The 25,475-nt window shown below is 40.9% G+C and overlaps 2 protein-coding genes across 10 annotated transcripts in view; one reads left to right on the forward strand and one right to left on the reverse strand.

Moving 5' to 3' along the window:
* The window catches only part of col5a2a (collagen, type V, alpha 2a), a 42,955-nt gene extending 33,093 nt beyond the window's left edge, over positions 1 to 9,862 (forward strand). Inside the window, exons 41-54 of the mRNA XM_080290531.1 lie at positions 80 to 133; positions 1,554 to 1,715; positions 1,880 to 1,987; positions 2,107 to 2,214; positions 2,312 to 2,365; positions 3,078 to 3,185; positions 3,395 to 3,448; positions 3,622 to 3,729; positions 4,216 to 4,269; positions 4,378 to 4,485; positions 4,680 to 4,986; positions 7,770 to 7,951; positions 8,048 to 8,290; positions 8,635 to 9,862. Of these exons, the coding sequence (XP_080146657.1) occupies positions 80 to 133; positions 1,554 to 1,715; positions 1,880 to 1,987; positions 2,107 to 2,214; positions 2,312 to 2,365; positions 3,078 to 3,185; positions 3,395 to 3,448; positions 3,622 to 3,729; positions 4,216 to 4,269; positions 4,378 to 4,485; positions 4,680 to 4,986; positions 7,770 to 7,951; positions 8,048 to 8,290; positions 8,635 to 8,781 (1,797 nt within the window). The 3' untranslated portion in view covers positions 8,782 to 9,862. The remainder of the gene's footprint in view (positions 1 to 79; positions 134 to 1,553; positions 1,716 to 1,879; positions 1,988 to 2,106; positions 2,215 to 2,311; positions 2,366 to 3,077; positions 3,186 to 3,394; positions 3,449 to 3,621; positions 3,730 to 4,215; positions 4,270 to 4,377; positions 4,486 to 4,679; positions 4,987 to 7,769; positions 7,952 to 8,047; positions 8,291 to 8,634) is intronic.
* Positions 9,863 to 12,470: 2,608 nt separating this feature from the next.
* The window catches only part of gulp1a (GULP PTB domain containing engulfment adaptor 1a), a 92,802-nt gene continuing 79,797 nt past the window's right edge, over positions 12,471 to 25,475 (reverse strand). For 8 of the 9 annotated variants that reach the window (XM_080290533.1, XM_080290532.1, XM_080290534.1 and 5 more), the window contains 9 exons: positions 24,034 to 24,105; positions 18,601 to 18,699; positions 18,344 to 18,481; positions 18,034 to 18,150; positions 16,569 to 16,655; positions 15,588 to 15,818; positions 15,235 to 15,373; positions 15,043 to 15,137; positions 12,471 to 13,241 (listed from right to left, as the gene is read on the reverse strand). In XM_080290533.1, coding sequence (XP_080146659.1) covers positions 13,170 to 13,241; positions 15,043 to 15,137; positions 15,235 to 15,373; positions 15,588 to 15,818; positions 16,569 to 16,655; positions 18,034 to 18,150; positions 18,344 to 18,481; positions 18,601 to 18,699; positions 24,034 to 24,105 — 1,050 coding nt within the window. In that variant the 3' untranslated portion in view covers positions 12,471 to 13,169. The remainder of the gene's footprint in view (positions 13,242 to 15,042; positions 15,138 to 15,234; positions 15,374 to 15,587; positions 15,819 to 16,568; positions 16,656 to 18,033; positions 18,151 to 18,343; positions 18,482 to 18,600; positions 18,700 to 24,033; positions 24,106 to 25,475) is intronic. The other variant, XM_080290540.1, reaches the window with a different exon arrangement.

Genomic DNA, 25,475 nt, shown 5'->3' on the forward strand with positions numbered 1-25,475 from the left:
TACAATTATAAGTACATTTCAAAACACTATGTTATTTTCTGTTGCTGTTCAAACCACTTCTTTTTTCCTTTTTTTGCAGGGCCCCACTGGTTTCCCTGGATCTGCAGGAAGGGTTGGACCCCCTGGCCCACCTGTAAGTACTGCCCCAAGTTAGGGTTTGAATACAAGGTCGTGAAAGAAAAATAAAAATGTATGGGTTACAAATGTTAAACCACCAAAGATGATGCACAATCACCCGTTTATGTAAATAAATTACTTTACTGAAATAGTTTGCAAATCAAAATAAATGCTGACACAATAAAAAAAAATCTAAAATTCTACCTTTGTATATTATACCTAAGTCAAGTTTCGAAAAAGGCAAAAACAGCTATCTGTCTCCTTCCCTGTCATTTCAAAAAGGACACCATCATTCCCTCATTAAGCATTCTTGTCTGTATAACAAGTTGAATTCATTTCAGTGTGATTTATATAAAGCCAAATCTCAACAACAGTTACCTCAAGGCACTTTATATTGTAAGGTAAAGACCTTACAATAGATAATAGATAACTCCTTTATAGTCTCATATTAGTCATGCATCTACTCTGTGTTGTATGTGTTGTATTGACCCTCTGAAATTTGTACGTTAAGGCATCATTATTCTTTTCTGTGATCAATTCTTTAATATTTGTAAAGAAAGAAAAAACAGGCCAGAAAAGATCACAAAACTGGTGGCAGGATATGATCCATACACACATTTCCATCCCCCTCTTGCCGTGTCCTTCATCTGTTAACCCACTTCCCCACCCCTTGCATTTCTTTTTTATCTGTACCAACATACAGAGCAACATTTGTTTTCCTCAGATGGCCCTGCTGACAAAGATGAAGTAAATGAAGGCATGGCACACAGAATGGCTAAATGCTGTGAATTTTGGTCACTATGACATAATGCTTTACAATAAGTCTGGATCCTTGTTTCAAAAGTCTCTTTAAACTATCGGCACCAATATGGTGAACCTGACAAAAAAAGTTTTATTTAAACTTTTTACTTTCTTCACTGAATACATAATGCAGCCTTTGTGCATGTTTAAAGGAGCTGGGGATGTCCAGCTTGAGATTGTCCTGCTGGTTTCATCACCTGGGTCAAACGTGTGTCAAACAACAGAATCAGCTAAGGCTGTGTGAAATGATACAAATAACTTTACCGGCTTTGTTTTCCTACTGTCTAGGTATCACATCACCATTGTAGTTAAAACTGAACAGCACTCAAATAACAGAGGAAAGAGTTAAATATTATAACTACTAATTTCTGTCTACTAATTATAGAGATTACAAAAATGTACAAGATATGCACCTCTAGGATTTTGTTTTGTTTTCTAAAGAGAAAAGTATTCATCTGAAATTTCTTCTTTATGTGTTGGAAATTTTTTTCCTTTTTAAGGTTTTCAGTGACCACTTGGATCAGGGATAAACTTTTTTTGCTTTTACGTATTGTAGCACAACACGTCCCATGAAAAAGTGCATTTGATGCTTTCAACCACATGAAAATATTTGTGACTGTAACCGGTCTTATTAGGGTCCTTTAGGAGAAGCAGGACCCCTGGGACCTCCAGGAAAAGAGGGTCCTCCTGGACTTCGTGGAGATCATGGACCCCCTGGACGACAAGGAGAACGTGGACCTCCAGGATCACCAGGTAGCCCAGGAGACAAAGGGGACTCTGGAGAGGATGGCCCTACGGTAAAGTCAATTTTATTTTTGTTTGTCACAATTTTAATAAGAAACTTGGATTTATTTAAATATTTTTTTAATCGTCCCAGCTCATACATTTTTTTTAGAAATTCCTTGTTGCTTGTTCTTCTGTTTGCCTTTAAGAGAATTTAATTTAATGTTGTCTGCTTTAGGGTCCTAATGGTCCTCCAGGCCCAGCTGGAACTACAGGGCAGAGAGGCATTGTAGGTCTTCCTGGTCAGAGAGGAGAGCGTGGGCCACCAGGTCTCCCAGGACCAGCGGTTGGTATCAAATCCGATATCTGCTGTGTACCAGCTTTGTTATTTACTAGCTTAAAAGTCTAAACTTGACATTCGTGTTCTTTATATTGTATTGTGACTTTTCTGTTTTCTTTTTTTAGGGTCCCCCAGGAAAGCAGGGCTCAACAGGAGCGCCTGGAGATAAAGGCCCTCCAGGTCCAGTCGGTGTTCCTGGTGCTAATGGACCTCGTGGTGATCCTGGTCCAGATGTAAGTGCATGTTTTAAAGTGTTTGTGGTTCCCAACTAACGCTAGCAAAGCTGTCTAAATGTTCTGTTTTTGTTTTTTTTCTTTGTCTGGTCCTCAGGGTCCTGCAGGATCAGATGGCCCACCAGGAAAGGATGGTGTTATTGGACAAAGGGTAAGATGCAGAAAGGATCAAAATATGACATTGCAAAAAGTGCTCATCTTATATTAATCTAAGGTTGCTGGAGGATATAACTCTTGTCTTAAAAGATCTTGTACCTTAGAATGGAATGCACAGGTATTCCAAACTATCCTCTCCAGCGTAGGCAAAGGTCTTGAAGGATCTGTGTGTTTCCTGGAGACAAAGAACCTGAGGAGGTACCAGCAATCCAAAAATGGACTGTTGAAATGGCAAAAATATTAGCGTTTGAAAAGACTGATCTGAAGTTTGGTCTAAACCTGATGTTACGAATAGAAAAAGATGTTATTTTAGGAAGGATTGAATATAAAAACATTAGTTACAATATTAGTTTACCATTAGAAAATGAGGAAAATATTCTGACTTGGGCGACAAGACCTGTGAAGTGCTTGATTCCTCTTTTCTGTTTGTTGGGAATCGACACAAACTTGTATTTTTTGCTCTTGGTTCCTCTTGAATTATTGCTTAATTTGGTGTTTTTTTTATTGTGTCTGCAAATGAAGAAATGTATTTTTAACCAGGGTTGTTTGTGAATGTTTTGATGATGACAGCTAAACTTTGGTGAGCAATGCCAAAATTTGATTTTTTTTCTAGATAAGAAATAAAATAAAAAAAAATTGATTAGAAAAAGGGAAAAAATAAAGATGTTGCAGGTAGCTAACACTTACTTACTTTTTTAAATTTCCAGGGAGACCGAGGAGATCCTGGTCCAGAAGGCTTGGTTGGTCCTCAGGGACTTCCTGGACCTCCCGGTCCTGTTGGTGCCCCAGGTGATGCTGGAAGGAGAGGAGAGCCTGTAAGTGGTTTTTGTTTTTTTTTCTGTTCATGTGCAGGGTGTATTAACAGATGTACCGAGGGCACATGAGGACATTCTGGAGGCAGATTTAATTGAAACCCTTAATAGTAACTGAATAATGTGTTTCAGTACAAGAAGGCTGGATGGACTCAGTGTTTGCAGAGGTCTGTGTTCCCTGAGGGCTTTCTAATGATTTTGCTCGTTTTCAGGGCTCAAGAGGACCTCCTGGACCACCTGGCTCAGCTGGAAAGAGAGGATTAGTGGTGAGTCTTCAGCTTGTGGTTATGTGAAACTATCTGTTTTATGAAAGTAAATTACCTTTTCAGATAGCTTTCAATGAACATTCATTCGGATCTCAGTGCAGAACAGCAGTAAAAGCAATCTTCATCATTTCATGACCGTAATTATGAAATACCCTAAATCTTTTATAACTCAGGGACCCCAAGGGCCGAGAGGAGATAAGGGTGACCTGGGTGACCATGGAGAGAGAGGCCAGAAGGGACACAGAGGCTTCACTGGTTTGCAGGGTCTCCCCGGACCTCCAGTAAGTAAAAATGATAATGTTGACTGATGACTTCTGCTTCATCTCAGAGGCTTTCCAACCTACTGCATACAGTACAGTGGAGTATTCTTCTGTTATTCCACCTTTGCCAACCGCGCTCTGAAATGCAAATCAGACAGTGATCAAAAGGATCTTTAATTTTTTATTTGAACATAATTCTCTTTCATTTTAATGCAGCGCTTGTAAATGAGTGCAGCTTCATTTCCGTTTTTTGCTAACAATGTTGTCTGTCATTATCCCATCAACCCACCCCTCATGACCCAGTTACTGACAGCTATAAGCTAGATTAGTGTATTTACTTTACTCTTGGCAGTGCCCTAAAGTGGACACTTTGTTTCACAGAAATTCAGCTGAACAAAACAAATGGTACCATTAGCTGAGTTTTCCCACTTGAGTATCATCAATAGGTTGTGTTCATCGAGTTAAAGTGCATTAAACAGACTAATAAATTTGATTTATTGCTTTTAGGGCACAACTGGTGAGCAGGGAGCTCCAGGAATTGTTGGACCCAGTGGACCGAGGGTAATTGCCACCGATTCATTCGTGTTGAGGAAGAGAATAATCTTCATATCAGCTATAACTTTGGAATTAATTTCTCATATTTGAGGCTAACGGTTCCTTATGATTTAGGGACCTCCTGGACCTATCGGGCCTCCTGGAAAAGAAGGATACATAGGACTGCCTGGACCAATGGGACCTCCAGGAACTCGTGGGATCACAGGAGAAGTTGGACCAGAGGTATTGTCTCATTACGCAGCAAAAAGTGTGTGCAAAGCTCATAAAAAGGAGCCAGATGAGAATGTTTGTTAAAATGCAGAACATCTTTTCAACAGATGTTTGGTACATAGGGAATAGGGGATGGGCAAAATTTCAATGTGTAAATAAAAACCCCAAAGAGTACAGTCTTCACACTACTATTCCAAAACCCGCAGGGCCCTCCCGGAGAACCCGGACCCGCAGGTCCTCCAGGCCCTCCCGGACGTCCCATGGCAGCTGTGGATGACCTATTCGGCGGCCCCCAGGATTACGACTCTGGGCCACCTCCTCCTGAGTTCAGCGAGGACGAAGCTCTGCCCAACAGCAATGCCTCCACCATAGTGCCCGTCGACCCCGGTGTTCAAGCCACCCTGAAAGCCCTCAAGAGCCAGATCGACAACATGAAGAGCCCAGACGGCAGCAAGAAACATCCTGCCAGGACCTGTGACGACCTCAAGAGGTGCTACCCCATGAAGAAGAGCGGTGAGTGAGGGGAGACATTTAAACAGATTTGACTTTATTAGAATGTAAATTTTTTTCTATGGTGGCCTTGAGAGGTCAAATACACTGCAACTTAGGAAAACACCAGCAAATAGGAAAATGCTGCAAAAACACAACAGGAATTAAAAAACCTGCAAAATCTAAAAACAAGAAATTTTAAAAATCATGAAACAAATCTTTTTTTTTTTAGGAAATGATAACGTGATAGAGCAGAAGCGGAAATGACAAGCTAAAAAATAAATGGCTAATAGCAAACATGTAGCCACAGCATTTTATGAATGGTGATTAAATCATGTTTTACCTCCACACTTTTTCCAGCTCACAACACTGATGAACCCTCCTCTTCGTTTATGTCTCAGTGTGAGCCTTCACATGTTTTGGTTTCCATCACGTCCCCAGAAACACTTGTTTGCGCTTTGTAAGATGTTTTTTTCCTCACTTTATAGTGTTTTGTGTGTATTTGCAGCGTTTTTCCATTTGCTGATGTAAATATTGACACACAAACTAAAGTTGCTTGCATGTAATGTCAAGGCTCCCGAGTATAGTTTTATATGTAGCCGCTAAGACTGGTGGACCTAAATCTTCACCACCACCACGTCTGGTATACATACAAGCGCAAAGGGGAGTGGGTGGGTCAGCGCTCAGGGCACAGAAACTAAGCTGGCTTCAAACACCATTTATTTCCATAATAAAAAAAACACAGCCAGAGTCACAAATACAAGATAAAATTCCCCGTATACAATAAAAGTAGTGTTGCAACCCGCTAAAAACCCTGCCGGCAGAAATAACTATACAATATTAAAACAAGGCTAAAACATGTGTTCTATATACCAAAATTACTCTCCCATAGTCCCATAATCCCACAGTCCAGCCACACATGGGCGAATGGTCCTTATATGAAAGAGACAGGAGAGGAACTTCTCTTCCAGTATGGTAAAACTCGTCAGCAACAGACCAGGGAGGGGGCTCCTATCGCGGACCTGTCTCCTCCTGACAGCGCGTCGCCGCATAGTCCCGCCCCACTCCACACCTGAACACGGCCTCCCTCGTCTCACCGTCAGATGCAGGCAGAGGGGCATCCCTGCCCTGTCGTGCATTGCAGCCATCGCCACCCACTGTTGCCGTTCCTGCCGTTAGGACTGGATCGCCGAACAACTCGCGGCACCCCACAGTCAGGCAGTAGTTCGTTCCACATGCGGGGGTGCACACGTTCCTTTTTCGCCTCCTCACCCTTCGTGCGTCACTCCTCTCTCCTCTTGTCTCTGCGCTCACCATCCCCTTTAATAGGTCAACCTGGCGGCTGATAGGCCACCTTGGGGAACGCCCCCACCTCACAGGTGCCTACAATTGACTGTTTAGTCCACAGTGGGTTAAAGGAACATGGTATAACATTAACACAAATATAAATATGAGGTTAAAACCATGCAGTATAAATATCAATAAACAAACATGCAATATAAATATCCCAATAAAATCATGCAAATAAAATCAACACTATGTACCAATACACAGATTGATAAAACATAAAAACACAAATTTCCGCTGTGTGACATATACACATAGTCTAATAGTTAATAGTTTAATTATTTATATAGCACATTTAATTACAACAGGAGCGTTGACCAAAGTGCTGTACAAGAATACAACATGCATAATAAAACAACTTAGAGTATTAAAAGCAAACACCAAAAAATATGAATTAACAAATAACTCTCATGCTGTATTAAAAGCCAGTAAATAAAAATGCGTTTTAAGATAAGATTTAAAAAGACTGACAGTATGAGCCTGTCTGATGTATAGGGGTAAATTATTCCACAGCTTAGGCGCTACGACTGCAAATGCTTGATCACCTCTATGAACCAGCCTCGACCTTGGTACAGCTAAAAGCAAAAGATCACTTGATCTAAGAGATCTAAGGGGGGTATAAGTCTGCAAGAGGTCAGACAAATACCCGGGAGCCTGTCCATTCAGGGCTTTGTAGGTCAACAATAAAATTTTAAAATTAATTCTGAAGCGGACAGGGAGCCAATGAAGGGAGGCAAGTACCGAGGAAATGTGTTCACATCTTTTAGTATGTGTCAGAAGACGAGCTGCAGCATTCTGGACCAACTGCAGCCTTGCCAGGCAGGTCTGGCTGACTCCAGCGTATAAGGAGTTACAATAGTCCAGCTGGGATATAATGAAATATAATGCGCCTAACAAGAGAAAGATCCACAGTTTGATCCCAGGAGGGGACACAAATCCATCCGGGGGTGCATCAGGAAGGGTATTTGGTGTAAAAAGTCTGCCAGATCAAACATGCTGTGATGACCCCTTGTGAATAAGGAAGCAGGACACGTGTGAATGTGATAACTCAAGAACAGGCGACTTAGGATTTTCAAATTGATACTGTAGTTGCATCTACTAAAACCTTGGACAGTTTGAATCTCCGTGACCTCAAGTTTTAAGAAAATCTTGAGAACCCAATAACTCGGGAAGGAAGTCACCCAGAATTTATAGCAGAGGTCTGTCTCCAAGGAGGCCAATTGCATACAGTCATCCTAAAAACTTGAGGAAATGGTATATACCTATGGTATATACCAAGCTGTAAATGGTACCATTTACAGCTTGGGAGCTTGTATGTACCCTTTAAGTGCTCAAGGAAACAGATATGTGCCTTTAATACCAATTGTTAGCCCCAGGGGTCCGTTCATGTAGACACTGACTTAGTATATCCCTACTTCTGGAAGTGCAATTTATTTCAATGCTTCCATTTTGTGATGTAGGTGAGTACTGGGTGGATCCAAACCAAGGCAGTGCAGAGGATGCCATTCAAGTGCACTGCAACATGGACACTGGAGAGACCTGCATCTCTGCCAACCCATCCAGCATACCTCGTAAAGTGTGGTGGACCTCCTCCAGGAACAAGCCTGTGTGGTTTGGAGCCGACATGAACAGCGGAACACATGTGAGCAGCTACACACTAGTTGTGTGTGTCTGTGTGTGTGAGAGCATTTTTAAATCAATCCAGAACTTAACATGTTGTACAAATTTGTGCTTTTAGTTTGCTTATGGCAACAAAGATCAGCCATCAAACACCGTCGCAGTGCAGATGACCTTCATCCGCCTGCTGTCCAAAGAGGTTTCCCAGACCATCACGTACCACTGCAAGAACTCTGTGGGCTACATGGATGACAAGACGGGCAACTTAAAGAAGGCCGTGATCCTCAAAGGCTCCAACGACCTAGAGCTCAAAGCAGAGGGAAACAACCGGTTCAGATACACAGTGGTGGAGGACTCCTGCACAGTAAGTCCAGCATTTCAACTGTTGTAGTTCAACACATGCCTGACAATGAAGATTGAGTAGTGAGTTAATACTGGACAGGTCTTCATCAGTCAAATCATAATGATGCTTGGTGTCTGCTGGGTGTGAAAGTAGGCAGCAGTTTCTAACAGATTCTATCAGGGTTGATACAAATTGAGTTTTTCAGCTTAATTTATAGCAGGAGGTGAGTGTATGTGCATGAACACGAACACAAAATGAACAGTGTGCTTAGGGAACAAACTGAGGAATTAGATGTATTTCAGGATTTGAAAGCCTTTCTCTTCACAGAGTTCACTGACGAACCTGTGTTTTTATCTCTTTAACAGCAAGCAAATGGCAACTGGGGCAAGACCGTGTTTGAGTACAGGACACAGAAAACAGCAAGACTTCCCATTGTGGATATTGCCCCCGTGGACATTGGCGGCCGGGATCAAGAGTTCGGCGTCGACATCGGGCCCGTGTGCTTCTTGTAAAGGCGTCAGCAGGGAAGGGAAGTGTCGAGGAGCATCCCGAGACTGTTGAACTGACAGCTGATGCGATCAGCCACGTTGTACATACGAGTACCGAGGACTGTTGTGGCCCTGTGGCGAGATATTTATTGTGCCTTTCGACCCAGTTCAAGACGGCAAAGATTTGTTTTGGAATTTACATGAAAAATTGGTTAAAAAAAAAAAAAAAAAATCAGAATCATTCCTCTGTCGTCTTGTGTATGTTTGACTTCAAGCTTTGTGCATTTTCGAGGTCCAAAGATCTTATCCTTTAATTTCGCCAAAGAACATAGAAGCTTTAAACTGTTATTATGACTGCTGTTCGTAAGCCCAGAACGTTTCCACTGAAACTACGACGTATGTCCCACCACTACTAATTTTTTTAGAGACTTCTCTGTTTTCTTTTTGTTTTTTTACTTCATTGTCTGAATATAAAACATCTTTGTGGTGCTATTGAGGAAACAAATACAGCCGCTTATGCGTTCGCTGGCGCAGGTATTTTCTCATGAGAGTTCTGATGAACCGATGTCTGTATCTAGTTACTCAAAACTCTGTACCAACCATGTAGAACATTAAAGACGCATGAAGACTGTCAGTCACTCAGTGTTAGCTACCTCGTCACCGGAACTGAGAACACCATGACACTACATGTAAATCTTTTGTTTCACACAGGTGCTGTTTTGTAAGTAGTGTGACCGTTGTGATCTTCTCCCAGCTGCGCGGTACAGGGCAGGGTTTGGGGATGCCAATAAAGATCTCTCTGTCAACAATGGGGAGATGAATGAGGTGTCATGTGAGTGATGTGTGGTGATTTGTAATTCTTTTTCCCCCCCCCCCTTCAATTATACAATTATGGTACAGTTAAAAGGTAGCACAGAGTATTCGATTTTTATGCATGTCAGCTCCCCCTTTGAAGTATCCTGGACATATATGCTCTTGAAATCCTTTTTTTTTAATACTCAGTTTTATAGAATAAGACGGCTGAGTGTGCCTGTTTGCTTTGTATTTTTAATTTTTATTTTTTGCTATGCAACAAATTAAACTAAATGCTTGTTAATCCCCCTAAGCTCTTGTCATATTGATTCAGGTATAGTTAGGCTCTTTGCGTTGGCCAGTTTTGCACCTAAATTCATATTTAGTTTAATTTACTTTTTACACAAAGTTTTCAAGGTGAACAGTTTGTTTTACATCTTTCCTTTTTTTTGACTGTGCTTTTAATTCTCTTGTGACCATTTGGTTCGAATTTGAGTATATTTATTATAGATTTGTTAGAATTATGCAAGGCATGGCTGCCTGCAAACACCCCCAAGGCAGAGAGGAGGAGAAGGAGGAGGAAGAGGATGAAGAGGGGGGGTTCCACACTGGAAGCAGATGCGTTTCTTCCTTTGAAAATAAATATTGAAAATACTTCTCTCTGCCTGTTCTTGTTTGAGTAGACTTCATTTTGGATCTTTATAAATTGTCTACGATAGCAGCCCCAAGAGACCTGAAACTTTGTTTTAAGAGAAAAGAAAAAGAGAAAATCAGATGTGATTTTTTTTTTTTTTTTTTTTTTTACAGCACAACTGTAGCAACTGAAGAATTAGGACAACAACTGAGTGAATCACTCTCTCCCTGCCTGTGGTGATGTGCTTAAGCACCCCAGTGGTTAAGGTGAATCTTATATATGAGGAAAATCTGTTTAGACACTGGACCTAATCTGAGCTATTGCACCTCATGTCATAGTTATAGCTCATGGGACATTCACAGAAGGTAGCAGTGATATGGCAGCTAAAGACTGAACACAAAAGGAGCCATTCCCAAGGTAGAGATATTACTAATGGGAGCAAAGGACTCCGATTAGTGGAATGTGACAGGTTGGCAAAAAAAGTAAAAAGGTTACCTGGGCACAAATAGATAACTTTGTATGCAGAAAGTATTTTATGGTGAAAACATATGATGAACATAAAAGGTGTTTAGGGTAAAGTGTTAGAAAGTGACACAACACATTTATTGCTAAATTCAAGTGACTAAGTTTCTTTATTTGTGGTATATTTCTTTGGTTAAAACTCAGTCACACTTGAGTAAAAGTAGAAGAGATACTGGGTTGTTCGGTGTTTGCATTGAGTGTTTTTGTATTTATGATGAATTTCAAGTAGTTGGAGTGATCAGCTACTTGCCCAGAGGTTCATTCATTGTGCAATGTCAACCTTTTGGGTGACCACTTATGATTGCAAGGCGATTGCACAGGTGTCTTGGTGCAAGGCAACTATCGGCGTAACTTTATGCTGAACATAGATGGAGGGGATCTCTGTCTAAATAAATAAAATCATCTGGGTAATTCCCAGATGTTTAGACATGCAACTATTTTGTTGGTAATAACTGAAATGAGTAAAGAAACTCAACAGCCTAATTATGCAAGATAATTCATAATTTTATGGGGGGGGGGGGGGGGGGGGGGGGGTATATTTGTTGGGTCTGATCATTGGGCAAAAGCAAGGTGATTAAAGGCAAGGTTGCAAAAATACCTCTGTCATTTTTGCAATTAACATGCTGTTCTGCAGCAACTACACCACTATTTGTGGAGGAACTTCTGTTTAAAATCTACCCATTCAGGTTTCTGGCTGGACTCTTAATAGAAGTAATTAATGTGAATTTCTGTGTATGCAGATGGCAATTTGTAGATTTCACAATTTATCATAATTAATTGCCGTACTATCCCAAGCAGACTGGATGAAATTGCCATATTCAATAGCAAATTGACAGCAGACAGAAGGCATCACCAGTCTTATCTCTGACAACTAACTGCAGGTGGTCACAGACCTGACACCAGTCTTTGAAGCAACCATATCAAAGGCATTGAGAGTGTAAGTTCATTGCACACGGTCAAAATCATTTTTGTAATGCCACAGTCTGTGACCGCTGTGACTTCAGCAAGAGAGAAAAACAGGGATCAAATCCTTGTTGTTAGTGTGCATTTGCACTTTAACTAGCAAAATGACACATTCTGTATTAGTGAGTGAAAAAGACGAGAACAACATGTAATCAATGTGATTAAGTTACATCAGCTTTTAAGACCTCTACTGCAAATGTGAAGAGACACCTGCAAGCTAAGCACAGTTCCACAACAACCCCCAACTTCTGCATCAGTTAAAGCTTTCACTGAGCAGCATTAATGAGCTTGGTTCTATGGAGGAGGAGATGCTATCAATGTTAACTTACTATCCTGAGAAAACGTCAATATATTTAGTTGCATTAGTCCAGCAGTATTACACACCCTGCAGAAAGCTAACCACGCTAACTGCAGCTACCATGTACAATACCGCTGTTACAGACCTAAATCTTAACTCTTAAAAGCTCATTATATGTACTTAAAAGTCACAAAAGCATATTGGCTAAAAGAGGCTTTGATATTGCAGAACAGAGCAGTGACATGTAAACATATGGACTCTGTACTTCCTATTGCTAAGAGGACTTCCATTTTTTTTCATGTTTCCCTTTTGTAAGCTGATGGCAATCGCACACAAAAATGTCGTGATGGCACTCGGAAAAATTCAAGGGCGTCATTGTGCTTTAGCCGAGCCTACAGCATTATAATAGTTCTGCCACTTGAAGAAAATGTTTCATAAACAAATGCCACATACAAATAAAGTCAGATATAAATTATATAACACAGAAGAATGAGTGAGGAGCAGTTTTCATAGTAGGATTTTCTTTAATATCTGTAACAGCAAAGTCAATTCAACCAAAAGTGAAATAACAGGAATAGAACTGGCTGGACAGAGATAAAAGAGCAGAAAATGAAAGGTAAACACCGAAATGGCAACTCAATCTGGTCAAAATCTGAACAGAACAAAGGACAAAGAGCGGAAAGGTCACTGAAGTAAAAAAACAAAAGAAAATATCAGGCTGGATTAATCGACTACATAACGTATGAATTAATGTGGAGTAAAATATGCGATGTTAAAAGCTCAAAGGTTTTGTCACAATATAGATTCCATTTATTTTTCTTGCCAGCTTGTGTTTGGCATACAAACAGGAATGTGTTGACAATACAGAATTCAAACGGTGCATACACACATATGAAAATTCTGCCACAGAGTGTACCATTGAACATATCCACTATTTACAACTGTCTCCTCCTGTGCAAGCAAAGGTACTCAAAACTAACACCTCCATACGCATTTTTTGTCTTTTTTTTATTACAAAAATAGCTCTTTACTATAATGGATCTGAGTTTACCTTGAAATATCGAAAACCAATCTAAATGCAAATGCATATAAACCTCAAGATGAAAACTGTGACATCTTGACTCGACCGTGGAGTGGATTTTGGCACTTCTTCTTCATACAAACGGGTTGAAAGTGCACCTCGAAGGGTTCATCTTCTCAGCATCAGCAGCGACTGTCTAGCGGGTCCAGAGAGAAGACGGTGCCCTCTAAGGTTAGTCCCATTTTGAACCCCTCCTGGAAGACATGAAGCCACACAGGGCCGCTTTTATAGACACTCAGGCCCGCTGGAAAAACCTCAGAGGCAAAGACAAGCTAAACGCTACTGACACCGCATCATGCTGGGTCATGCATTTTAGACAAGATCAGAAACGGCAAGGCATGAATCCTAATAGGAAAACTCAATTATAGCAGATCAAAGTAAGTCGAGCTTATTTTGCAAATGAGGCCGTCATGCACCCCCAACATTGTTTATGTGCAAAACAAATATTTTCAAGCTTAAGCAGTGCGTATTTGTTCTTGTTAATCAAAAAGACACAGAGTAAGTCATGAAGAAAGCTGAGCTAATGAAGCTGCCACAGATGCACTGGCAGCGTCGGTGCAGTCTGCAAATGTGAGCGCGTGCAGCTGCATTCAGAGCGTGCAAGACGAAAACACAACAGCACAAGCAGAGGGTAAAGGACTACGAACCATCTCTGCCGCTACGAGTGAGAGAGGGAAAGAGATACGTTCAGCTGTTAGTCATTAAGAAGAGAAAGAACAGGAAGGAGAGAAACATCAGAGCAACGCTGCCTCCTACTGGCGACACGCTGCCAAAGCTCAACAGGTGTTTAACAAACTGAACCTTGGATGTCGCAGTTTTGAAGTCACAACTTTTTAAAGCAAATGTTGTCATTTTCAGGCGGTTTTTACAGATTCATGTGAACATGGTGTAACTACACTGATAACTGTGTGACAGCACGAAAACAGAAGCTGCAGCAGCTTTTCAAACCCTTTTTTCCCATGTCCTGCTATTGCAAACAGAAAAAAAGCACCGCTACAAATCCACTTAATTAGTCTCATCTGTTAACAAGGCTGCGAGGTGTGTTTCTAATAATTACCAATTACAGGACAGGAAGCCCTGCGAATAAATACCACCGACTAAAGGAAACTATTTCAGGATCACTTTTGTAGTTTGTTAGGAAATGATGGATCCAATTAATTCCACTTCTGCACTCACTGACCTTTAACAAGAACGTGCATTTGTCTGTTAACACAAATCTGCTACAGTGGGTGTAAGATAAATTCACACACTTAACAAAAAAAAAAAGTTGTTATCTTATACATGAGATCATATATTCAAATCCCGATTTATCGCTTTGGATTAAATGACTGAACACAAGCTCCTTTAGCTCTCTCAGTTTTTGGCAATCCCCACAAAGGTTTGAGACGCAGTCTGAAAGCAAAAGTTTATTTCTAATAAGCACCATTGGTTTTTTTTATATTACAGATCTGACTACAATATTAATTTATGGCTCCATCCCAAACACAACAACAATTGCTTGAACTCGCTCTGCTGTAATATCACGACATTTTCATGCAGGCAGGAAAACAGAGTGATACACTAAACACTTTTAATTAACACACTCTTTTATGAACACATTAGTGTTTCTGTGTCTTCTGATTAAAATGAATAAAGGAGCTACTGTTACCCATTGATGAGTCACTAAACCTTTCCTCATTAGATAATTCCACACAAATTGTTTCTATTGCTACTGCATTTTTCTACTCAAACATTATTTATTGTAATAAAGTGTGTACTGTATGGTGGAACTGATGTGGCAATTACAGCGGTGTGCACTGCGGTTAGACAACTGGAGTCTGTTACTAGGTTCAGCTAAGGCGTCGCTTGTGATGCGCAAAGCCTTTATTTATGAAAGCAAGGGGAAAATCTTTAATCTTCAAAGTAATGGTTGTGATAATAAAAAGAAGAAAACAGTTTCACAGTTTAAGCAGCCTGCCTGCAATTCTTCTGAAAGAGACACAGCGATGAGCTCACCTGCATCTCATCCAGCTTTGACTGGATGTCTGGAGGGAAATCAGCTGCCCCGCAGGTGAACGGATCAAATGGCTCTGCACCAAACAAATCTTTACCTACATGCACAGAGCAGATCAACATTGTAATGATCAAGGAGGCACATCGAGGGGGGAGGGGTTAAAACACCGAAATGCAAATAAGTTTTTCACTTACTTATATCTGGTGGCAATGTGGTGGGTGGAGGGGGTGGGCAGCCGTTGCTGGCTGGTGTGGGCACCAGTGGTGTCACAGGGGAGAAGGGAACCATGTCAAAAATGTCTGTCGACTGCGGCTTCATTGAGATACTCCCCGCCTGCATACAAAGTAATGGTTGAGCCACCGGCAGAGACCTGTAAGTTCACCCATGCACAAACTACACAGCTATTTTTCTCTCTTTTTTTTTTTTGCATCAAAGCAAGGGAAGAAGAAGAAGACGAAGCACAAGCACCACACAGACAAAGGCAGGAGATAACAAGGCTCCAGGGACAGAGAGACAGCACAGAAAAAGAGAAGCGGAGGGTGTTTACGCGAGGCCGCGGGATGCTGCAGCCCTCATTGGGTTTAGGAGGGAGGAGAGCGGGTTTGGCAGGCGGAGGAGTTAGTAGCCCGGTGGACAGGTTGGACTCCGGTGAGCTCATAGGAGTGAGAGTGACAGAGGAGATTTCCAGACAGGAGAGCGACTTGATGCTGTGGCACCAGAAGAGAGAGGACGGCCTCTGCAGCATGTATGCTTCATTAGCTGCGTTTATGTGCAGCGGCTGAGAAAAAGATCGCAGACAGGAAATGACCAGAAAGAGAGAGACAGAGACAATATTATTCAGTGTTGTAGAATAGGGGAGCTGTGGGTAATTGCATTCTCAGGAGGCTGTCACAAGTGCTGGCATTTGCCCCAATTAGATGCTGAATGTATCGCATTCCTCATCAGACCAATCAGGTGTGTAATTGCTTTGCTTCAGATACAGACCCCTGCTGCCTGCCTCCAGATAGGCCTGGTCATTCCAAACCGGAGTCGTGCATTTAATCGCACAAACACAATCAGCAAAGCCAGCTGTCCTTAAAAGTACTTTTAAAACTCAACAGTTTAAATTTAAGTTTAAATCAGGAATCTTTTAGAATTAAACGACGGTTTAGGTTGTGCACTTCTGGCTCATTCAGAATGCTTGAATCACAGATTATGTTATTAAAGAGTGCTATTACATTAGTCAGCTGTTTCGTACATAATGAAAGTCTTTGAATTAAACATCTCAAAAGGAACAAAAGCAGTTTTGTACAACTCAACAATTCAGCTGATTCTAGTGGCGTTGCTTTGTCTGGTATAACAGACACTTCAGGTAGTTTTAGATGGATATTGCAGATATTGGATATTGTAATGCAGTCACTCTATTGTTCCCCGTGGCTACAGTAACTGCTGTTGAAAAGGACAGAAATCAAAGTCTAAGGTCTCATTTTCTTCTGTAAAATCTACTTTTCTAAACTGAAGTTTGGCATGCTACGCAGTTTGTTCTTACTGAAGGTACGTGTGCTATCATCAGCTGTTCTTCAAGCTCTTGCAGTTGTTTCTTTAGTTCAGAGTTTTCCGTTTCCAGTTCTTGAATCTGCAAAAGATACAAACAGAATCAGGACACAGGGCAGCAGCAGAGTGCAGAAAAATATTTGATGTCAAAGTGCAATTTGTGTAATTTGCTTATGATACAGAGTCACGTTCGAACTGCTCACATGTCTTTTTTTTAACAGAATTCGACACAAATGACAAAACACTGTACTTTAGCACACTGCTAAAAACTAACTATTATTAAGTAATTAAGCTGTCGCGTCAACAATGAGATACTGATATTCAACAAATCTTTCCTGAGACTTTGCTGAAACATTGAGATTATAATAATCAAGAAAAACCTATGACGTCTGTGAACTCATCAGACAAGTTGATAAGTAACCAACTCCACACAGCTTTAAGCCACAAAGGTATAGGATAGCAATGGCTAGTTAGCAAGCTAACTTCAGTGCATATCAACAAAATACACAGAAATCTGCCATGATGTCATAACTAAAATTATCGACAAAATATGCAAAAATGAAAGTTAATTATAAACACCTTTAAAACAGCCAACAAAAACACTAGTTTAGTTGTTTCCTGTAAGGTTACATAGTGTTTAACAAATGTTACTCAAATGGGAACCCTGAAAACCATACATTTCACACCTGAGCCTCAAGTCTCGCAGCCCGGTATCAAACGACTCAGGGACCGGTACCGGTCCGAGGCCCGGAGGTTGGGGACCGCTGTATTAGAACACACATGCTGCTTTGCTGAGTATTACCAGCAGGGGGCAGCAGAAGTGATTTTGGGATTAAATCAAAATAAACGGTAGATCCTTGCCAAGCTCTGCTCAATAGCTATTTCTGGACCTTTGCTTCTATCACAAGGTCTTTATCAGCAGATGTTTATTCATGCTGAACAATTTGAACTCAATAATCACTAAACTTTTAACATGGCTCTGTGTCTGCATGTCTGTGTACATGTTCATAAACTGCTGAGTTGGCTGTACTGTTTAACACACTTGAATACACGTCTGCTTAACCACAGTCCTCCAACTGAGGTTAAAGTACACGTGAGGCTGGTGTTTAGCTAAAACATCACGTCCCCAATTTGATCAAATTTATATGAATATCTGAACAAATCCAATTTTAAACACTTCCCATGGGACGGCTCCGTGTTTTCAGCTGGGCGTACAATAATTTGATTACAGGCTGGCTCTGTTACAACAGAAGTCTGCGTCATTAATATTCATTAACAGTTTTTTTCCTTTTATCAGCACAGCTTAATTGTCCACACTGGATGATTTAAGACAATCAATAGAAACAAGCTCCGCATTAATTAATAAAAACATCAATGCATCTGCACGGTGGTACACGCTGTCAGAGTGTGTGTGTGTGTGTGTGAGCGAACGAGCTCCGTGAGCTGGATGTGAGACGCACTCGTTTCTGCAGGGTTCCAATCTGTTTCCTGGTTTCCACGTCTTTGCCTCCAGACTCCAAGAACTTCTTGTAGGCCAAATCAAAGGCTTGGCCGATAGTTAAAGTTATCTCTTCTGCCTGAAGCACATAGGAAACAAAGACTGGCTCAAACACTAAATAAATGTGAGTACAGCTGTAGTTTTCACTTAAGCTGATCGTGAAAGGTTAACTGTGAGATGTCAAAATACCTTATTTTTCAGCAATCTGACTCATGTATTTCACATTTGTATCCAAGGAAACAAGCAAGCTTGTTGAAGCGGCAGAGACTTACACATTTTTCACTGTCAAAGACGTAGCAGAGGTGTTTGTTGGACTCTGAGTCTTTGCAGATAAAAGTAAATATCCTTTTATCGGTTTTGTCATCTGCGCAGAAGGATATTCTGTGTAACTGACAGTTATGCTGCACATCCTGGGGGGAAAATAAAGCATTTATTATTTACTCTGCATATGAGAGATGACTTCACAGTGTTTATTTTCCGTATAATCACAGTTGTCATATACAGTTGCCTATATCCTTTCTGGACTCACTTTTGTCTTGGGATCTAGTATCTTCACGCCATAAATGGAGATCTGAAGTTCCACTTTCGGGATCTTCTGTCCCTCCGACTTTTTGATGTGCCTCTGAAACTGCAAGAGGAAAAATTAGTATGATAAAAGTGCAATTAGCATATAAGAAAGTATGCCACATGACACACAAATACAGCTACAGTAAAAGCATGGTAAGACATTTTTACCATATCCTGGATTTCTGCATTTAAAGCTGCAACCAGCTCAAAAATTTAGATACGATGAATGTGTTGGCACTGTTTGTCATATTTCTGCTCAAAGTACAAACGTAAACACTTGTTCTGTTTTGTTCTCTAAGTATATCTGAGACCACATTTCACTTTAGCTGCTAAATATTAAAGCAAGAGCTATTGACATTAGCGAGGTGTCTTATGCTGGTGGCATGACAGATGCAGTTGTAAGGAAAGGACATGCCATGTTTGCTAAGAGTCTGAATCAAAGAGTAAAGCCAAACCAAAGATTTCAGAGATGTAACATTTAGTAGAGCTGAGATGATTATACTTTGAGTACAATTCCCTTTACAGTACACATTGTCATTTGAGGCACTGTTCATGTAAAGGTTATGATTATTGCTGCTTTAAAAAGAAAGAAAAAACAGCAGTAAAACTGAATGCTGTTCTCATCAGTGTAGACACAAACCTCTGTGCAGCATATTATCTTTAAATGCTAATTAGACTTGATCGAGGGAAATGCAATCATTAAAGTTTCCTGTTTTACAGAAGAAATTAAAAGTGTGAACCATGTAGTGGGTCCATCTTTGTTCTCTGCCAAAAAACTGTTTAAGTCTTTCTTCATTTTGTTGCCAAGTGTTATAAATACAAAGTGAACTTGGCAGCGAGTTGAGGACAACAACCAATGTCAGTTGAGAAGACATGCAAAGAAGCTGATAATATGACAACTCCTTTTTTTTATCTCAAGATAGAGTACAGAGCACAAGATTCTGACACTTGTTTGTCGGGAGAATCTGACCAATCCAAAATCTACAAACTGCAACAGCATTAAAACCATTGACAGGTGAATGACACTGATGGCCTTGTTACAATGGCACCTGTCAAGGTGTGGGATATATTAGACAGAAAGTTAACTGTCATGTCTTGAAGCTGACATGTTGGACACAGAAAATGGCTGTAACAGAAACACAGCGACTTTACCAGAAGCCAGTTGTGAGGGCTATGTGTGGGTTATGGCGCCTTAGGCTCACTGATGCATGCGGAGAATAAAGGCTGACCCGTGTGGTCTAACATCAACTCCAAATTTCTAAAACCTTAATATGGATGTGATAGAGAGGCACTGAGGCACAATGTGCATCCCAGCTTACAGAGTACATCAACTGTATATAAAAGATGGGTATTGACATCAGCTGCTGGTTAGTCCAAATGTGAAGCTATGAGCTGAATGGAAACATTGAAACCAAATGTGAGGAGGAAGGTGAGGATCTGACTAAGAAACAAGAAGACAAAGCACGCTCAAGCTTTTCAATGATAACAAAGCAACAGCGTACTTTATCTCACTTCTTTGATTCTAATGGGGAACATATTTTATAAAATGAACAACACTCTGTAATTAGGACTTAAAGCCATCTTATCAGGAAGGTTTTTGCTGAGGTCACAGAAGCTGAAAGCTGGTTTCCCTTATGTGGACCTGTGAAAAACTAAATACAACCCCATGATTCAGTAGCTTACAGAATTACCTTTAGCAACGATAGCTTGAAGTAATCACTCTCCGTATGTATTTATCAGTCTCTCAGATCATTGTGGAGGAATATTGGTCTACACTTCTGCCAAAACGCCTTGAATAGATTGTATTTGATTAGCATCACCTGGCTGCTACCTGTCCTCTGAATTCCTATGGAAGTAAAAATGTTGGAATGCTCAAAAGTGAACAAATAAGGCTTTTGTGTCTGCTGCTTTCCAATCATCTTCTTGCCTGCCTTCTTTGAGCCTGGTGGATGGTTTAAATCTGTCCTCTCTGTAATTCTTCCTTTCAGACTCCTTTGTGCATCCTACTTCCTCCCCATCTCCACCTCAGACACCTGAGCCAAAGCTCTATTCAAGCGAGCTATTCTACACTCTGGTCTAGACACTGTCCTAAATCCTTTTACTGCAGGGATTCAGTCCTGCCACGATGGGTTATCGGAGACTAATCGCCAAATATATTAATTTCTCCATCTCAATAAATCATGTTCGATGTTTTTCAAGTGATCTCTCTTCATTGATATGCACAGTTGAGGCACTTCTGCATGACTTTCACTTTTTAGACCCAAAATTACACCCAACCTTTTTATATGGCTGCATATGAAGCTGTGCAGCTTCAGACCAGCTGAGTGTGTCAAAGCTGACTTCTGTGCAGCACTCAAAGAACATACATGAGCTTTAGAGTGAGAGCATGGACCAATAACACAATGAACTAGTCAGGGAAGGATGTTTCATCTTTTACATTTTGTGCATTTGTGATTTTTTTACAAGAGGCAAAGAGGGCAACTTGGTGTAATGCTGAGAACTCTTGGGTCCAGGCATTCATATGCATGGTATTTTGCCATGTACCACCCACCTAAACACTAGTCACACTGATCCCTGCTGGATGTGGTATTCCCTGACAGAAGTGGCCTCTTTTAGCAGAATAATGCACCTGCCACAGTGCTAAAACTTTTCAGGCATGGATTGAGGGAACTGAACAAAGAGTTCAAGGTGTTTACTTGGCCTCAATTCCCCAGATCTCTATCCAATTCAGCATCTGTCCTTCGCTGGGTCAGGGCTCTTTTGGGGGCACAAGACAGACCTAAACAATCTCAGGCAGCCGGCTTAAGTGTTGGCATGGATCAGTCAGCAGACGAAATCATAAAGACAGGAGCTAAAAGAAGATGCTACCCCACAAATTGGATCACATCATCATCACAAAATCAGTCTGAGATTACACCAAGAGATGGAAGCAACTGAGACCTAAAGCACTTTAAAAAAGTCAGCATTCTTTTCAAAAGCATCCTCACTTTACTTTCACTGCCTTCAGCAGTTACACAGTTGTGAAATTAGAGATACATGTTCGCTAAGTATCTGCTCCTGCCACAAAAATGGATAAAAGAAAGTAATCAGAAGCTTTACCATTTGCCTCCATTAAGAGTTCTTTTATATAGCCTCTAACACTAAAGCAGTAAATTGATGTTTATATAATTTAATACATTTACATTTCAAAGCCTGCAGACACAAACATGACCAGACACGGAGAGAGTGAGAGGACAATAAATGTGTGTTTCATGGAGATGCTTCTTGCTTGAGCAAAACCAAAGGTCATTTATATATACTAAGTGATAGAAGAGTATATTATTTGACCTAAACCATGGAGATGTGCCTTTGAGGCTGTCTCTGAAGTTGCAACATTTTTTTTTCTCTGCACATGATCTCAGGAAGCACAGCTAATGTCGTCCCGACTGCCAGCGTATCTGGGAGCGTAACCATGGAGCCTTGGTCAAAAGCAGATCAAATGCAATGTAACAATAGAGGTACGGGTTTGGAAAAACAAGTCTCCCCCTCCAAGTGGCCTCAGAGATTCAGGTCTTGGCAGGAGAAGACGGGGGGGAGGCCAGCATGCAGCGAGTGCAGCCGCATTACCAAGAAGCCGTGACAAAGAGAGCTGCCCAGGTTTCAGGCTGTTCCCATGCTTAAAGGTTTGATTAGATGTCTGTAAGCTTGAGGAGTATGTGTCTGGAGAGTAACCCAGGTTAAGTGCAATTTTGTGGGCAGGTTTAATGAAACTTTGTGTACTAAACACAAAGGAAGCCCTAAATTACAAATGAGGCTGTTTGTCAAAGTGACTCATCGAGCACTTTCTTAAACGGTTGTTTAGCAACTTATACTACCTCTATGACTTTGACCACTTCTACCTTAATTAAAGAAAACAAATATGGGCTCTGACAGGGTCAAATATAATAGAACTTAACATTTTTACAAAAGTTAAACACTTCAGCTTAAAGTGAGTCCTCAATAAATAAGTTTGTTTTGTTTTCCAAAGCAAGGCTAATTTATGTGTCTTAGGCACAGATGTAACATGAATGCTTAATGAGAAAGCTCTTAAAAGAAAACCAACAAAAACAAATTTATTCCCTCAGTTCCTCCACGCTTCTCCATCTATTTTAGTGTCTTTCAGCTCATTGTTTTGGTTTTGATTTGGAATCACCTGCATAGCACCAGTGCCAAAAAGATATAGTGGTACCAGATCTTCAACTCGTTTAATTCGTTCCCCAATAAAGACAACTGTACCCCTAACGATGACTTTTCACATGTCAGGATTTATCAGTAAAGATGTGGCTTGATGACCATTAGCATAGTTTCCTGTTTTTCCCAAGGGTAGCTTCATCGACAGAGACCACCCTCACTAATTTCTGGTCCACACCCGATCGTTTTGTTTGATACGCCGGCCTAAAATATGACAGCATCTGCTCAGTTCAGAAAATATCTTCAAGGGTTACTCCTGGTAGGCTTTTAAGCAGTAGACAGTTAACACTGCACTTCTGACCACCTTACAAATTCATGTTAATTACTCTGTCTGGCCTCCAAAACTCCTGAGGGGAAAGTCTGCCTCTTAAAAGCTTCTCTGTGTTCAGAAGAATTCTAATGCCAGCCTCAGACTGCATGATCGGTTTCTCTGTGATGACAGTCACTCTGTTGGATTAGGATTTCACACAGTCATGAAATCTTACTCTTTCTGACTAATACCTATGACATACTACAGGTTCCTTCCTCATCGGCCATGTAAGGAAAAAAAGCTGGCTTTCAGCCTTGCAAAGTACCGATATCATTCCTGTTACGCTTTGTCATGTTTACAGCTGCACACAGCTGTGCTGTGCTCATACTGGTCAACATCACAGACGTCACAAAACCATAATGCTTTCAGACCAAGTCCATTATGAAAAAACACCCAAGATAAAGCAATCAACTGCTGTCCATGATGGACATTTTCATTCCTAACGCCACGCCCTGCATTGTCTGTACTGGGCCGCTATTGGGCCAGTATCATACAGCCTGGATCTGGTATAATTGTGCATGCCTTGCCCTTTAATGCAGGGCAGGGAGTCTTTTACTATTACAGCTATGGTGATTTAATGATTTATTTCAGGCTAGAACCTGAAACAGCAGCTTTTATTCCTGATGAGTATTTCCTGTAACTAAACTTTACATCTACGCTGAGAAAGGGGGGCTGAACGAACTAATGTGCTTATCCAGCAGTTCTACACAGCTTAGGAGCTGAAAAACTCCAAGGGCACCTTGGTGCTGGCAGATGAGGGAGGGGGGCACTTGCCACTCACTCCCACCTCCCCTGCTCTGAGCCCCTTGTCCAATCTGGTCACTCAAGAATGCTCTGCTGTCCTTTAGGCTACAGCTATCTGGAGACTAGCTTTACCTTGAGCTTTCTGACTGCATCCTTTACAACTTCTGTGCCTTTCGGAGCTTCAACCTCTGTGTTTCCAAGGAACTGAAAAGAGAACAAAAAGACGCACACAGTAAAACAAAAGGTGTAAACAAGTATTTAATTACATAGCCCAATACAAAGAAGATGATGAAGAATACTTCTAAAATTCAAAAAGCAGGTGAGGTGTCAGTGTGTGTATTAATAATATTTAATAATGTGTCAAATCAATTTATGACCTCTCTGATTTGCTTCATTCACTGTGCTCAAATTCATCCTGTTATTTTCTTCTTCATGGTAGGTCTGTCACAGTGAGTCTGTGATAGGTCAACGTAGTCAGGGTTTAAAGCACCGACATGTTTTAATAAAAATACCAATATCTGGCACCAGTGCATCATATTCTGTGCTCCTAAAGGAAATGCTACAGTGTACTTTGGTATTCTGGCCTACGGACATTGGCCAAAAACTAGGTAAACAAATGAATCCATAAAGGATGAGTTGGATCTTTTATCAAACTGTAGGAAAGAGGCTTTCTCAGAGTTTAAAATCTGTGGAGCTTCACGTTTAAGTCACTAAAATCTCCAATTTGTCACTCTGACTTCAAATAAATGTAGATGACCTTTCACATCCTGAAGGCATTAGTATATATTCTTCTTCATCATCTTGCATTTCCTGTATTGCAAAAAGTTATAAAAGTGTCTTTTACACATGAGGATTGGATGAACACACACCAACACACACAGACGCACACGAGCAGCACTTCTGCTGTTCACCAACAGATGGAGCCGTTAACCTTTGAGCCTGAACATCGTGCGCCCCATCTGGCAGCAACAGTTGTAATTGTTGCAGTCACACAGGTTGCTTCGCTGCTTCCTGAGCTTAATGTGTGGAGCCTGTTCCAATATCAGACTTCAAAAACACTGGTGTCAGAGCCTTCAAGGCTGGCACAAACAAAATAACAATGTCTCCCATTGGAAGCTGAAAGCAGCTCCGGCAGTTTGACTGTCTCTGTGACACATTAAAATCTTTGTGATGCAGGCAATGACTTGGCTGTGCTAATACCCATAAAAATTTGGAGTGCGCACTGCCAGCTGCCGTGGCTGTAATAACAAGAGGTGAAATACAGAATTTATTTGTATTTTTTTTAATCTTGCACATGTCTGACAGCACTATAAAAGAACCCTTCCGTCAAAAATCAAATCAATTAATATAGCTTCTCCATCCAAAACGTGTCTGTGTAACTCTTTGGTGGCTGAGAGCCTCTGACGTCTTTCTAAATGCAGTAAGACAGGTGAACTAACACCAGACTGCAAGTTATCAATAGAGCCAGAAGACAGATTGAGGCTTCAGAGCAAAGTGTCAGCATTCTGCATCGGTGTGACAAATGTACTCTCCACACTTATGCTCATCTCTGGGAGTGCTGCTGACAGATGCCC

The sequence above is a fragment of the Astatotilapia calliptera genome, chromosome 16 (genome assembly GCF_964374335.1).
Source record: "Astatotilapia calliptera chromosome 16, fAstCal68.1, whole genome shotgun sequence".
Taxonomy (NCBI): domain Eukaryota; kingdom Metazoa; phylum Chordata; class Actinopteri; order Cichliformes; family Cichlidae; genus Astatotilapia; species Astatotilapia calliptera.